This window comes from Mustela nivalis (genome assembly GCF_964662115.1).
Source record: "Mustela nivalis genome assembly, chromosome: 6".
Lineage (NCBI taxonomy): Eukaryota > Metazoa > Chordata > Mammalia > Carnivora > Mustelidae > Mustela > Mustela nivalis.
Genome location: NC_139025.1, coordinates 85,546,828 through 85,559,920, shown reverse-complemented (window position 1 = coordinate 85,559,920; position 13,093 = coordinate 85,546,828). Strand labels below are relative to the sequence as shown.

At 52.9% G+C, this 13,093-nt stretch overlaps 1 protein-coding gene across 1 annotated transcript; it reads left to right on the top strand.

Moving 5' to 3' along the window:
- The first annotated feature begins 2,983 nt into the window (after positions 1-2,983).
- On the top strand, positions 2,984-11,879 carry VPS18 (VPS18 core subunit of CORVET and HOPS complexes). The gene is made up of 5 exons (XM_082735561.1): positions 2,984-3,500; positions 4,524-4,665; positions 7,507-7,598; positions 7,777-9,647; positions 10,560-11,879. Exons 1-5 carry the CDS (start codon positions 3,410-3,412, stop codon positions 11,283-11,285), a joined length of 2,922 nt encoding a protein of 973 aa, XP_082591687.1. The 5' UTR covers positions 2,984-3,409; the 3' UTR covers positions 11,286-11,879.
- The last annotated feature ends 1,214 nt before the right edge of the window (positions 11,880-13,093 follow it).

Genomic DNA, 13,093 nt, shown 5'->3' with positions numbered 1-13,093 from the left:
CAACTGGTCCCATTTCCTACACTGCCCTCCTGCCTGATGCTCCAGCTCCCCAGCCCCTCAACTGGCACCGCTTGCAGGCCTATTCTCTTGGTTTTCTTGATGCTTGCCTAATGCCTTCTCTTTATTTTTCTTGGCCTTGGAAATCATGCATGCACTTCAAGTCTTAGGTCAAGTTCACCTCCTTTCATACACTATTCCTCTTTCTCCCCGGCCCAGCAGTCAGCCCTTGCCTATCTTGTGGCAACAACCACATTGACTGTGAGAGGTAGGAGCTGGTAGATCTGTAGATCTGTATCCCCAGCTGTGAGTTCCCTGAGACACTTCAGTATTCCTGTGCTCACTCAGGTTTGTCTGGGATGTTCTCCACAATCAGCCTCTGTTATATCAATGAAAAACACCCATGCCTCTTAATTAAGGGTCAGCAAATGGCTGGGATAAGAAAAGCCGTTGCAGCTCTGATGGGGAAGTTGTGGTCTAGGGAGGCTGCATGGAGGAGGTGGACTTGGGAGTGACAGTCAGATTAAAGCTACATTTTGAGTTTCCTGAGCTTATGCTCTGTGTTGGACATTATACTATAGCAATGAAACTTCACCTAGATCACCTCATTTACTTTTCTATGAAAACCTACTACGTAAGTATTACTGTATCTACAGTATTTCTGTAGATGAGGAAACCGAAGTTAACAGCATCACGTGTGCACAGTGTCCAACTAGAGAGTGATTGGGCAGGGATGAGAATGCTGGTCTTCTTCCTACTCCCAAGTCCAACATATGGATGGGAGAATGAGTATGCCAAGGAATCCTGCAGCGATCAGCTCAGCAGGGAGTGTGTATGGAGTCAGTGGTAAGCAAGGCCCAGGTAGGCCCCACCCTCTACATCCCAGAGAGCAGTGAAGCCCAGGACTGAGGGTTTGGGGACAGGGAGGAGGTAGCTGGAAGGACTCTGTGTCCCTGAGACACCCCTCCTATGCTGTCTGGCCCCCCACAGCGGGGGGGCATTTCTCTGCATGGTCCAGACTTGTGGAATCAGCTGTACCCTCTTCTCTTCGTCTTGCATTGAGAAATGGGGTGTGGTGTTTAACTCTTGGCATCTGCTTGTATTTTGAATGCTGCTTCCTGGTTTCCCCATTTCCTGGCCATGGGACCCTGTGGACAAACTCCTTCTCCCTTCGGAATGTCAGTTTCCGATTTCCTAGCATAGGGAAAAGAGCAGTATCTGCTCCAAAGCATTAGGGTAAGGGTAAAACGAAATAACAATGACTATTATGAACTTGGTGTGGTGCTTGGCACATTGTTGATACTCAGTAAATGTACCTTTTATTATTATCTGACCTTAGCCTGGGCCTATTTGTATTTCCCTGATGCACCCAGCAGGGGATCTGGGGTGGAGCCTCCTGCTCTGAGCCCGACAGCTCCCAAGCTGGGATCACTTTTCCCAGGGCGGAAACCTCTTGTCTTGCGGCTCACCCCTGGCAACTTCCCCTCTGGGATCTAGCCTGCCAAGCCCCACCCTTCGCCGGGAGAGAGGCTTTGCTTCTGCAGGTTCTGGACGGGAGAAGTGGGACCCGGGAACTACAGAAAGTTACTGTGTTCGGCCTAACTTGTGTCCCCGTCCCAGGCCAGGGCCAGTCCAGAAAGCCCTCGGTGTAGGCTGGTGAGGGTTCAGTCCTCTGTGCCTGGCAGGTTAGTTCAGCAAGAGTAGCGGGACCACACAATATGTGGCACAAACCGGGACGCTTCTGAGAGTAAAGGGGGCGCTTTTAGTCATTACGCCCAGGCTACATGTTAAAATCAGGATGGCAGTGACCCTGGCCCATAGCCCTATTTCAACAAGGTAGAGTCTGCAGGTCCCCGAAGGGAACAGGCTCTGTCTGGGTAGCCTAGGTGGGTGTAAGAGGGAAACCAAAACGGAGTGGCACTTTGTGAGCTTTGGACTCTCCACCAGTCTTCAAGGTAGGTCACTTGTCCTTCGTTCCTGCCAGGCTCTGCAGGTATTTGCCCCTCTGTGCTCCCACAGCGCTAAGACCATGTCCCTGGGTTAGCCTCACGAGGGCTGAGACTTTCCTCCGTTTTGTTCTCTATTGAGCCGCCCCCAGAGCCTGGAATCGTGCCTGGCAGAGAGTGTATGCTCACTTTGGAACGAGTGAGGTTCTGAACAAATCCAACCATCGCTTTTCTAGCATTAATGATCTGTTTACTGGTCCATTGTCCCTGCTGGTTTATGACCTTCAAGGATGATATTGTACTTATCTCTGTGACTCCAGCACCCAGCCTAAGGCTAGGCAGGCAAAGAGTAAGGACGCTATTTTGAACGAGTGAATCGAAGCAGTCCTGCAGCCCTTAGCTGTGCTGGGTCTTTTCTGCCACCCATTCTCTCTCTCCTCACACCGAGGAGGCATTACGCAGCCGGTTCGAGGCAGTTTAGGTAGCTCTTGGCTTCCGTTGGCCAGGTGACCAGCTCTGTCACTTCCTGAAAGCTGGTGGGTTCCTAAATGTGGGAGAAGAGAGGCCAGAACTGGTTGCCTTGGCCTTGTGAAAATAGGATCAAGACTGCGACTAGACCGAGGAACGGGAGGTTCTCCTGAGGACCTAGGGCAGCGGCCTGTTTGGAGAGGTTGGAGCGGGAACTGGACACGGAGGCTGAGCGGTCGTCTGAGGGAGGGAAGCCTGGGCACAAAAGGAGTCGGGAACTGGCTTCGAGGCTGGGGCTGAACTCCGCGGCCCGGTGGGGAAGGGCCTAAAAGAGCCAGGATTGCCCCCTGGCGTCAGAGCTCGGAACTGCACCCTGGAAGGAAAGGCCTGTATTCGGAGGAAGCCGCGGAGCATCCAGCGGGACCGCACCTCTGCCTTGTCCAGCGCTCCGCCTCCAGCCGAAAACTCCCACAGAACTTCCGGCTCCCTCCCTCAAGAACCGCCCGGCCCAGGCCCTGGCCCGCCCCCGCCCTCGCCCCGCCTCCGCCCCGCCCCCTCCTCCGGAGCCCTTGCCGCGCCCCGGAGTGGCAGGCCAGGGTACGTTCCTGCGCGAGTAAACGCTGGGCTCCAAGAACCCGGAAGTTACGTTATAGGCGCGCGTCCCGGGGGCGGGAGTCAGCTGAGCTGCCGGGGCGAGGTTGGGATCTTCTCGAATCGGCTAAGGGGAGCCAGTGGTCTTTCGGGGTGCGGGAGCGGAGTGCGGGACTGCGCCAGATTCAAGGGGGAGGGCTCCCCAGTCTTCTCGCTTTATAAGGCGAGAGCGAGAAAATCCTCGGGATTTTAAAGAGGAGGAGTGGGCGGCGGATTGTCAAAATCTATCAACAGATTCTTGTCGAGGCTGGGGAGACGCAGTTTCCAATCCAGGGCGACGGGGATCCCTGGGGGGAACCCTGTTGTAATCCCTGGGCCCGGGAGGGAGCTCCCAGAGGCCGGGCACCATGGCGTCCATCCTGGATGAATACGAGGACTCCCTGTCCCGCTCAGCCGTCTTGCAGCCTGGCTGCCCCAGCGTGGGCATCCCCCACTCCGGTAAGGGAGGGGAGGGCGCCGCTCACCTGGCACCTGCTGGGGAGGATCGGGGAAGTAGCTCCAGGAGGTCCGGTTCACCGCGTAGAGGTGCAGTCCAGATCTAGGCCCCTGAATCTCCGCAGACTCTCTTGGCCCCCAGCTGGAGGATGGTCGAAGTTTGAAAGAGCAGCCTTGTGATCTAGGCCCTGCCACTAGGGTCCTAAGAGGAAACTGGGACCCAGATAAGGAAGTGGCTTGTCTACAGGGCCACAGTTGAGAGAACTGAGAATAAGCTCCAAGGCTTCAGCCAGAGCCTATGCTTTTCCTACCAGGCCCCTTCTGGAGGCGGGAAGAAGAGAGTGGTCCAAGAAAATGGTTGTAGGAGAGTATTGTAGAGGAAGGAAGACTGGTCCTAGAGGGAACTTTATTGGACCGGGAAAAATGCAGTTATTTTAGGCCTTTACTAGATCTGGGTGCAGCCTGGTGTTGAGGGGAAATTTTTTAGAAAGTGAACAGGTTTGGCGGAGGGTTCTGAAGTGCTGGGATATTTTGTGCAATGGTAAAGACACGAGAAAAAGGTGAGAGAGAAAGAAGCTTCAGTTTGATTGGCACTGTTCCCCGGGGCTTGCTCTTCCTACATTTTTCTGGAAACTCAGTGAGAGCATTACTGCATGGGCAGGGAGGAGGAGGTGGTGATCTAGAATACTTTAGTTGAGCTGGGATTGCTGGGCCCATGACTGATAAGGGAGAATATCCAACGCTTTCCCCACATTACTATTGGGAGCGGGTACATGACAGTGCAACAGCAATCCATGGGTTCAAAGAATCCACTCTTTATGGCTGTCAGAGGCGTGAAAGGAGCCCAGGACCCTAATGTAGAGGTGATTAGCAAACTACCTGATACATTGATATTAAGCTTTTAACCAAAGGCTTGGGGTAGGGATATGTTGAGAAGTTGAAGAGGAAACATTTTTGGTTGCCTCTCCTTGTCCTTCCTCCTCCACATTTTCCGTACCTAACGTTTAATTCCCTCCTTCCCTGTAGGGTATGTGAATGCCCAGCTAGAGAAGGAAGTGCCCATTTTCACGAAGCAGCGCATTGACTTTACCCCTTCTGAGCGAATTACCAGTCTTGTTGTCTCCTGCAATCAGCTCTGCATGAGCCTGGGCAAGGATACACTACTCCGGTGAGTGAGGGCCCAAAAGGCTTAGGAGTAGGGACTGAATTGGTGGTATCTGGGGCCCAATTAGTGACTAGTGCCTTTCTTTCACTCTGGACAGGTGAAACAGTAGATTTGGAAGTTTCCAAGAATATCCATTCCCAAAGAGAATTAATGCAGTGTAGTAGTAAAAATCAGGTAGACCTGGATCAGATCCCAACTCTCCCACTTACCAGCTAGGGAATATTGAGCAAGTCACCCAGTCTCTGAATGTGTCCCTTCACCTGTTAGAGATAGTACAACCCACACACTGGTCATATTGATCAGGGGAACTGTCTAGAGTCCTAAAATAAATCCACTGTAAATGGAAATAATATATCAATAAAACTGGAAATACATACATACATACAAACATAAGTGGAAATAATGTATAACAAAAGTATCAGCAGAGTTGTTTATCCAGAATAATTATCAGAGATAAAACAGACCTAAGCCTCTATATCACACAAAAAAAATTCAAAGTGGAATAAGCATATAAATATTAAAAGTAAATTGGATATTAGTACACCTGGGTGGCTCAATTGGTTAAGCGTCTGCCTTTGGCTCAGGTCATGATCCCAGGGTCCTAGGATTGGGCCCCGTGTCAGGCTCCCTGCTCAGCGGGAAGCCTGCTTCTCCCTCTCTGCTCCTTCCCCCGCCACTCACCCACCCCCAATAAATAAATAAATAAATAAATAAATAAATAGAATCTTTAAAAATACAAAAATAAACAATATCAAAAGAATATTTAATGGGGGTGCCTGGGTGGCTTAGTGAGTAAAGTGTCTGACTCTTGATTTTGGCTCAGGTCATGATGTTGGGGTTGTAAAATTGAGCCCCATGTCAGGCTCTGTGCTGGGCACGGAGCCTGCTTCAGATTCTCTTTCCCTCCCCTGCCTCTCCCCCCTCCCTCTTTAAAAAAATAAGTTAATTAAGATAAAAAAATAAAAGAATACATAATAAATGTCTTTGTTCTTGGGCTGAAGGGAGATCTTCTTACTCAAGCTAGAAAATCCGCTAGGAAGAAGACAGATATATTTGACTACACAGTAATTGCTGTTATGACAAAAAAAAAAAACAAAAACAACTTTTGAGAGGCACCTGGTTGGCTCAGTGGGAAGAACATGGAACTTTTGATTCTGGGGTCCTGAGTTCGAGCCCTATGTTGGGTGTAGAGTGTACTTTAAAAAAAATAATACAGGGCACTTGAGTGACTCAGTTAGGTGTCTTTCTTGATTTGAGCTCAGTTCATGATCTCAGGGTTGTGAGATCAAGTCATGCATTGGACTGGGAATGGAGCCTGCTTAAGATTCTCTCACTCCCAGGGTGCTTCGGTGGCTCAGTTAGTGGAGCATCTGCTTTCAGCTCAGGTCATGATCCCAGGGTCCTGGAATTGAGCCCTGCATTGGGCTCCCTGCTCAGCAGGCAGTGTGCCACTCCCTCACCCTCTGCTGCTCCCCTGCTTATGCTCTCTTTCTCTCTCTCTTTCCAAAAAAAAAAAAAAGACTGTCTTTCTCCCTCTCCCTCTGTCCTTCCCTCCCGCCAATCATACACTCTCTGTCTCTCAAAATAAAGAAATAAAATAATAATTAACTTTAAAAAAAAGCATTTGAATCAGGCACGATCAAAGATGGTGGGAAAAGGATGTTTTTCCATGTAAGGCTATAGATTTTTTTAATCCTATTCCTTAAAAAGTCCTTAAAAACTAGTAAGAAAAAGGAAAGGGGAGGGCAAAGAGTATAAACCAATAGTTTACAGAAGAGGAAGTCTACATTTCTAGTAAACATCTAAATATATTTTCAACCTTTGGAAAATAACAACAAGGTACCATGCCTTTAACCTATCAGATTGACAGAAATTACAAACAGTAATTTTCACCATTTCACCAAACAATAATTTCACCATTTCACCCTATGGGACTGATGAAAAGACACAGGAATGGACTTTGACACATTGCTGGTGAAAGCATAAATTGCCACCATCTTTTGGAAGAGTAATCTGGAAGCATTATTTGTGGTAGGAAAAACTGGACACACACTGAATGCCCATCAACAGGAAAATGATAAAATTATGGTTGAGCCATAAAGAGACAGATTAGGCAGTTCTTGAAACTGTGAGACCTGTATCAGTTGACATGGTGGAACGTTCAGGAAATATTAAGTGAGAAAAGCAAGCTCTTAATATGCATATACGCACATATACATGACATGAAGAGATTTTTGTCAAAACATAAAAAACAGTGACAAAACAACTCTGTTGTAAGCCTGGAGAAAGACATTAAAATCAGTTTTGTCTGGAGAATGACAGGTTTGAGAAGAAAATCATTAATATACATCTTTGATTTGATTCTTTGGTTAGAATGAGGGTATAATTTGAAAAGAATTTAATAAGGGAAATATAAACAGGAGCTTTCCTCAAGGTTATCCTGAAGACTCATTGAGCTCTACTAGGTGAAGCTTGCGGCATGTTGCTAGGTATACAGAAAGTGCTCAGTAACCATTAGCTACTGTTTGTTGTCCGTTTTTACCCCAGCAGTATGGGATACCCCTGCCAGTCTTCCCAGAAGCATTGCACCGCTACTGAGCAGAGGAAAAGACTTTTTGTTCAGTGACTTCTCAAAATGAGGTGGGGGAATTCTCAGAGCAGAGGGTTCTTAAGGAGGCCCTGTATGTATGTCAGAGTTCCCTTGGGATCATATGCCAAATTTTATGTGTGTACACAGATTTCAGGGCAGAGAGCCTGTGGCTTTCATCAGATTATAAAGAGGTGTGTGATTCCAAAAAAGGGTCTGCCTTCTCTGGAGTGATTCTGTGACTCTTATCTTGACAGCATTGACCTGGGCAAGGCCAATGAACCCAACCACGTGGAGCTGGGGCGCAAGGATGATGCCAAGGTTCACAAGATGTTTCTGGACCACACTGGTGAGTTGCGGGTGGGATGGGGGGGGTGGCGGGAGGGTTGTCTGGGGTTGGACCGGTGGTTGAGGGGTGTGCAAGTCACCGCCCCGGCGCGTGGGATCAGAGAGTGGTGGAGGCAGGGAGGAGGCTGCCGGTGGGAATGGCTGCCTTCTGTAGGGTGCCATGCTCTCCCCCTTTCCAGGCTCTCACCTGCTGATTGCTCTGAGCAGCACTGAGGTCCTCTATGTGAACCGTAATGGGCAGAAGGTACGACCACTGGCACGCTGGAAGGGGCAGCTGGTGGAGAGTGTGGGCTGGAACAAGGCACTGGGCACCGAGAGCAGCACGGGTCCCATCCTGGTCGGCACCGCCCAAGGCCAGATCTTCGAAGCGGAGCTCTCAGCCAGCGAGGGTGGGCTTTTCGGCCCTGCGCCAGACCTCTACTTCCGCCCGTTGTACGTACTCAACGAAGAAGGGGGTCCAGCTCCTGTGTGTGCCCTTGAGGCCGAGCGAGGCCCTGATGGGCGTGGCTTTGTCATTGCCACCACCCGGCAGCGCCTCTTCCAGTTCATAGGGCGAGCAGCGGAGGGAGCCGAGGTTCAGGGCTTCTCTGGGCTCTTTGCTGCGTACGCGGACCACCCACCCCCATTCCGTGAGTTCCCCAGCAGTCTGGGCTACAGTGAATTGGCCTTCTATACCCCCAAGTTGCGCTCTGCACCGCGGGCCTTCGCCTGGATGATGGGGGATGGCGTGTTGTATGGAGCCCTGGATTGCGGGCGTCCCGATTCCCTGCTGAGCGAGGAGCGAGTCTGGGAGTACCCAGAGGGGGTCGGTCCAGGAGCCAGCCCGCCCCTGGCTATCGTCCTGACCCAGTTCCATTTCCTGCTGCTGTTGGCAGACCGCGTGGAGGCGGTGTGCACGCTGACAGGGCAGGTGGTGCTACGGGATCACTTCCTGGAGAAGTTTGGGCCCCTGAGGCACATGGTGAAGGACTCCTCCACAGGCCACCTGTGGGCCTACACCGAAAGGGCCGTCTTCCGCTACCACGTGCAGCGGGAGGCCCGGGACGTCTGGCGCACCTACCTGGACATGAACCGCTTCGACTTGGCCAAAGAGTACTGTCGAGAGCGGCCTGACTGCCTGGACACTGTCCTGGCCCGCGAGGCCGAGTTCTGCTTTCGCCAGCGTCGTTACCTGGAGAGCGCCCGCTGCTATGCCCTGACCCAGAGCTACTTTGAGGAGATTGCCCTGAAGTTCCTGGAGGCCCGTCAGGAGGAGGCCCTGGCTGAGTTCCTGCAGCGAAAACTGGCCGGTCTGAAGCCAGCCGAACGCACCCAGGCCACGCTGCTTACCACCTGGCTCACGGAGCTTTACCTGAGCCGACTCGGGGCGCTGCAGGGTGATCCTGAGGCTCTGAGCTTATACCGGGAGACCCGGGAGCGCTTCCGGTCCTTCCTCAGCAGCCCCCGCCACAAGGAGTGGCTCTTCGCCAGCCGGGCCTCCATCCACGAGCTGCTGGCCAGCCACGGGGACACGGAGCACATGGTGTACTTCGCTGTGATCATGCAGGATTACGAGCGCGTAGTGGCATACCACTGCCAGCACGAGGCCTATGAGGAGGCCCTGGCTGTGCTCGCTCGCCACCGTGACCCCCAGCTCTTCTACAAGTTCTCGCCCATCCTCATCCGTCACATTCCTCGCCAGCTGGTGGACGCTTGGATTGAGATGGGCAGCCGGTTGGATGCCCGGCAGCTCATCCCTGCGCTGGTGAACTACAGCCAGGGTGGCGAGGCCCAGCAGGTGAGCCAGGCCACCCGATACATGGAGTTCTGCGTCAATGTGCTTGGGGAGACGGAGCAGGCGATTCACAATTACCTGCTGTCGCTGTATGCCCGCAGCCAGCCGGCCTCGCTGCTGGCATACCTGGAGCAGGCAGGCGCCAGCCCACATCGCGTGCATTACGACCTCAAGTACGCACTGCGCCTCTGTGCAGAGCACGGCCACCACCGTGCCTGCGTTCACGTCTACAAGGTCCTGGAGCTGTACGAGGAGGCTGTGGACCTGGCCCTACAGGTGAGCCGATGAGTTTCTACCCCATCCACGATGGGGTCCTGTAGAGCCCTGGTGTCAGATGTTGAGGGTTTGGAGTTGGGGGGTGTCCTGTGGCTAGAGGGTGCTGGCTTCTGTGGAGAGGAGCTATGGTACAGAGGTTAGAAACAAGGATCCGAGATCAGGGTTTGGAATCTGGTTCTGCCGCTTGCTGGGCTGTGTGACCTCAGACTGATTTCTGACCCTCTCTCTTTGCCCCAGATCGTTGGGCCGCAAATGGCATAATGTTCTAGTTACTTCCCTCCTAAGGTGGATGAGAGTAGCATATAGGAAAAGGGCTCAGAACAGTGCCAAACATACTGCTAGTGATTGCGTTACAGTCACTACGGCTGGAGGGAGAGGGCTCAGGTATGTTTCTTAATCACGAGTTACCACTTGCAGAGGATCACAGGAAGTGCTGTTTAAAATGTGAATCCGGGGCACCTGGGTGGCTCAGTGGGTTAAGCCTCTGCCTTCAGCTCAGGTCATGATCTCAAGGTCCTGGGATCATCGGGCTGTCTGCTCGACGGCGAGCCTGCTTCCCCCTCTCTCTCTGCCTGCCTCTCTGCCTACTTGTGATCTCTGTCTGTCAAATAAATATATAAATAAAATCTTTAAAATGTGAATCCCTGGGTCTGGACCCAGGACTTAACTGAATCAAAGTCTGAGGGCGGGGCCCAAAAACCTGTATTTTGAATATGCTCCCCATTTGCCAACATCAGTGTTTCCCTCAACCGAAAGTAGCTTTTACAAAGCAGTGCCGGGGACAGACACATCACTGAGACAGGTTCCTCTTGGGGCTTCTCCCAGGGCCCAGGTTCACCCTGGGCATCTTTGTCTCCCCTAGTTTGTCCCAGTCTCTACCCTCGACCCCTACTGCTTGCGATCTCCCTGCAGGTGGACGTGGACCTGGCCAAGCAGTGTGCGGACTTGCCGGAGGACGACGAGGAGCTGCGTAAGAAGCTGTGGCTGAAGATCGCTCGGCACGTGGTGCAGGAGGAGGAGGACGTGCAGACGGCCATGGCCTGCCTGGCCAGCTGCCCCCTGCTCAAGATCGAGGACGTGCTGCCCTTCTTTCCGGACTTTGTCACCATCGACCACTTCAAGGAGGCCATCTGCAGCTCTCTCAAGGCCTACAACTACCACATTCAGGAGCTGCAGCGGGAGATGGAAGAGGCCACAGCCAGCGCCCAGCGTATCCGGCGAGATCTGCAGGAGCTGCGGGGCCGCTACGGCACAGTGGAGCCCCAGGACAAGTGTGCCACCTGCGACTTCCCCCTACTCAACCGCCCTTTTTACCTTTTCCTCTGTGGCCACATGTTCCATGCTGACTGCTTGCTGCAGGCCGTGCGGCCTGGCCTGCCGGCCTACAAGCAGGCCCGGCTCGAGGAGTTGCAGCGGAAGTTGGGAGCTGCTCCAGCCCCTGCCAAGGGCTCTACCCGCACCAAGGAAGCCGAGGCAGGGGCTGCCGCGGCGGGGCCTAGTCGGGAACAGCTCAAGGCTGACCTCGATGAACTGGTGGCCGCCGAGTGCGTGTACTGTGGGGAGCTGATGATCCGCTCCATTGACCGGCCCTTCATTGACCCCCAGCGCTATGAGGAGGAGCACCTCAGCTGGCTGTAGGAAGGAGGGTGTCACCCCGCTGGGTGGGCAGGTGGTCTGGGGCACAGCTGCCCCCTCTTGGGAAGACCACATCATGGTACACGCTAAGTTGCCTGGAGACCGCTGGGCCATGATGGTGTTGTGGAGAGTGGAATTAGAGCTGTCGCTTGCGAGGTGTCATCTGTGAGCACGTTCTGCCGCTGTCCGTGCTCCTCTTGAGAGCTGCTCTTAAACTGGGCCATCTGTCTGCCTCCCAAGAGAGGGCCTCAGCCTGGAGGAGTCAGAATTCTGACCCTGTCGCAATCCGCCCTCCAACAGCCCTGTTTTCCTCTCCACGGCCCACAGACCTCCTGTTCACCTTCTAGAGTGAGAGTACCATTCTTCTTTTTCCCTCTGTGACCCTTCTTCCTCAGAGGACAGCCTCTCCTGTGTCTGCCTCTCGGTCCCAGAGTGAAAAGGCAGCCCCTCTGCATCTTGGGCACGGAGGGTGGGGAAGGAGGTGCCGGTGTACACCTTCTAGGGCTCTGGGTGAGGGTGCCCTGGGGCAGAGGGCCTCCTGGGGGTAGGGGGGAAAATGGTGATGGGGGTGGGGCGCATTAAACAGCCTGCACTGCACTGGGGGCTCTTAAGTTGATGGCTTTGTGTCCATGCTGGCCTGAGGGGTGTGTGGGTTTTCTCCAGGGGTGCTACAGTGCCACAGGGTGGCTACTAGAAGCCTGAACACTTTCCAGCCTTGGCCCTCACTCCTTTGTCTGGAGATGTGACAGTTTTGTCATTGTTGTGATTTTTCTCACTTTCTTGTCCCGAGACTCCATCCTCTCTGGCTCTAGGCTTCAGCTGGGCTTGATGATGGCCCACTGTCCTCTCAGACCAAGAACTATTTTTCCCTTTGGCCAGCAGGTGGTGCTGCTCCCCACAGAATCCTCCTCACCGGGACAGCTGGGGGGCACTGATTTCTTGTCACTTTCTTCTTGGTCTGTTCCTCCCTAGTATGTTCTCGGAAATTGCACTGCCTAACCATGAATCTAAGCCCTCATCCTTCCTCCCTCCACTAGCCTGTATGCGTGTTAGATTTTGCTCCTCATCTAACTACCGTGACCAGCCCCCACCTCCACATTATACCTTTTTATCTGTGGCTACCCTAGAGAGCCCTGCATTGGGGCCTTCCTGTAACATCAGAGAGCAGCACCCTTTGCTCCATGGACTGGGGTTCACAGTCCACTGCTGGGCTCTATAGGTGTGGTCTATCAGCTGCCCAGAATGAAACAAAATAACAAGTGCATGTTCCTGGAATTAGGCTGAATACCAACCCCCAACCCCCGCAGGAGTGGCTGGTGACTGCAGGCATTTCTCTCCCTTGCAGAGTAGCCCTCTTCCGAGATTTTTAGCTCCTGCAGTCCTGGTCGAGTCTTGCCCTGCCGAGTTCCCTAATCACTAGAACAGGTGTCTCTTTGTGGCTTCTGCCAATGGTCAGGCTAGAAACTGGCCGTCTTTGATGAACCTCAGACTTTCCATTTTCCGCCAGAAGCAAGAGGGAGCAAATGTGGAAGGGGCTGGTAATCTGGGTGGGTAGAGGGCATTCTAACCCTGTTCCTTCTGTTCCAAGATTTGGAGAGCTCTGGTTCCCCTTCCTCTTCCCATGTGCTCTAAGGCTCCCCTCATACCTAGACATGCCCAGTAGAGAGCTAAGGGGTACTGTCCCCCACTGTCGGTATCAGTCTAAACTTTGACCTGCCACTTGCATGGTCACTTGCTTAGAACAGCTTGGGTTGTCTGTCGTGCCTAATACATGTTAGTTAAACAAACACTGCCCTATTGCTCCCTCCTCC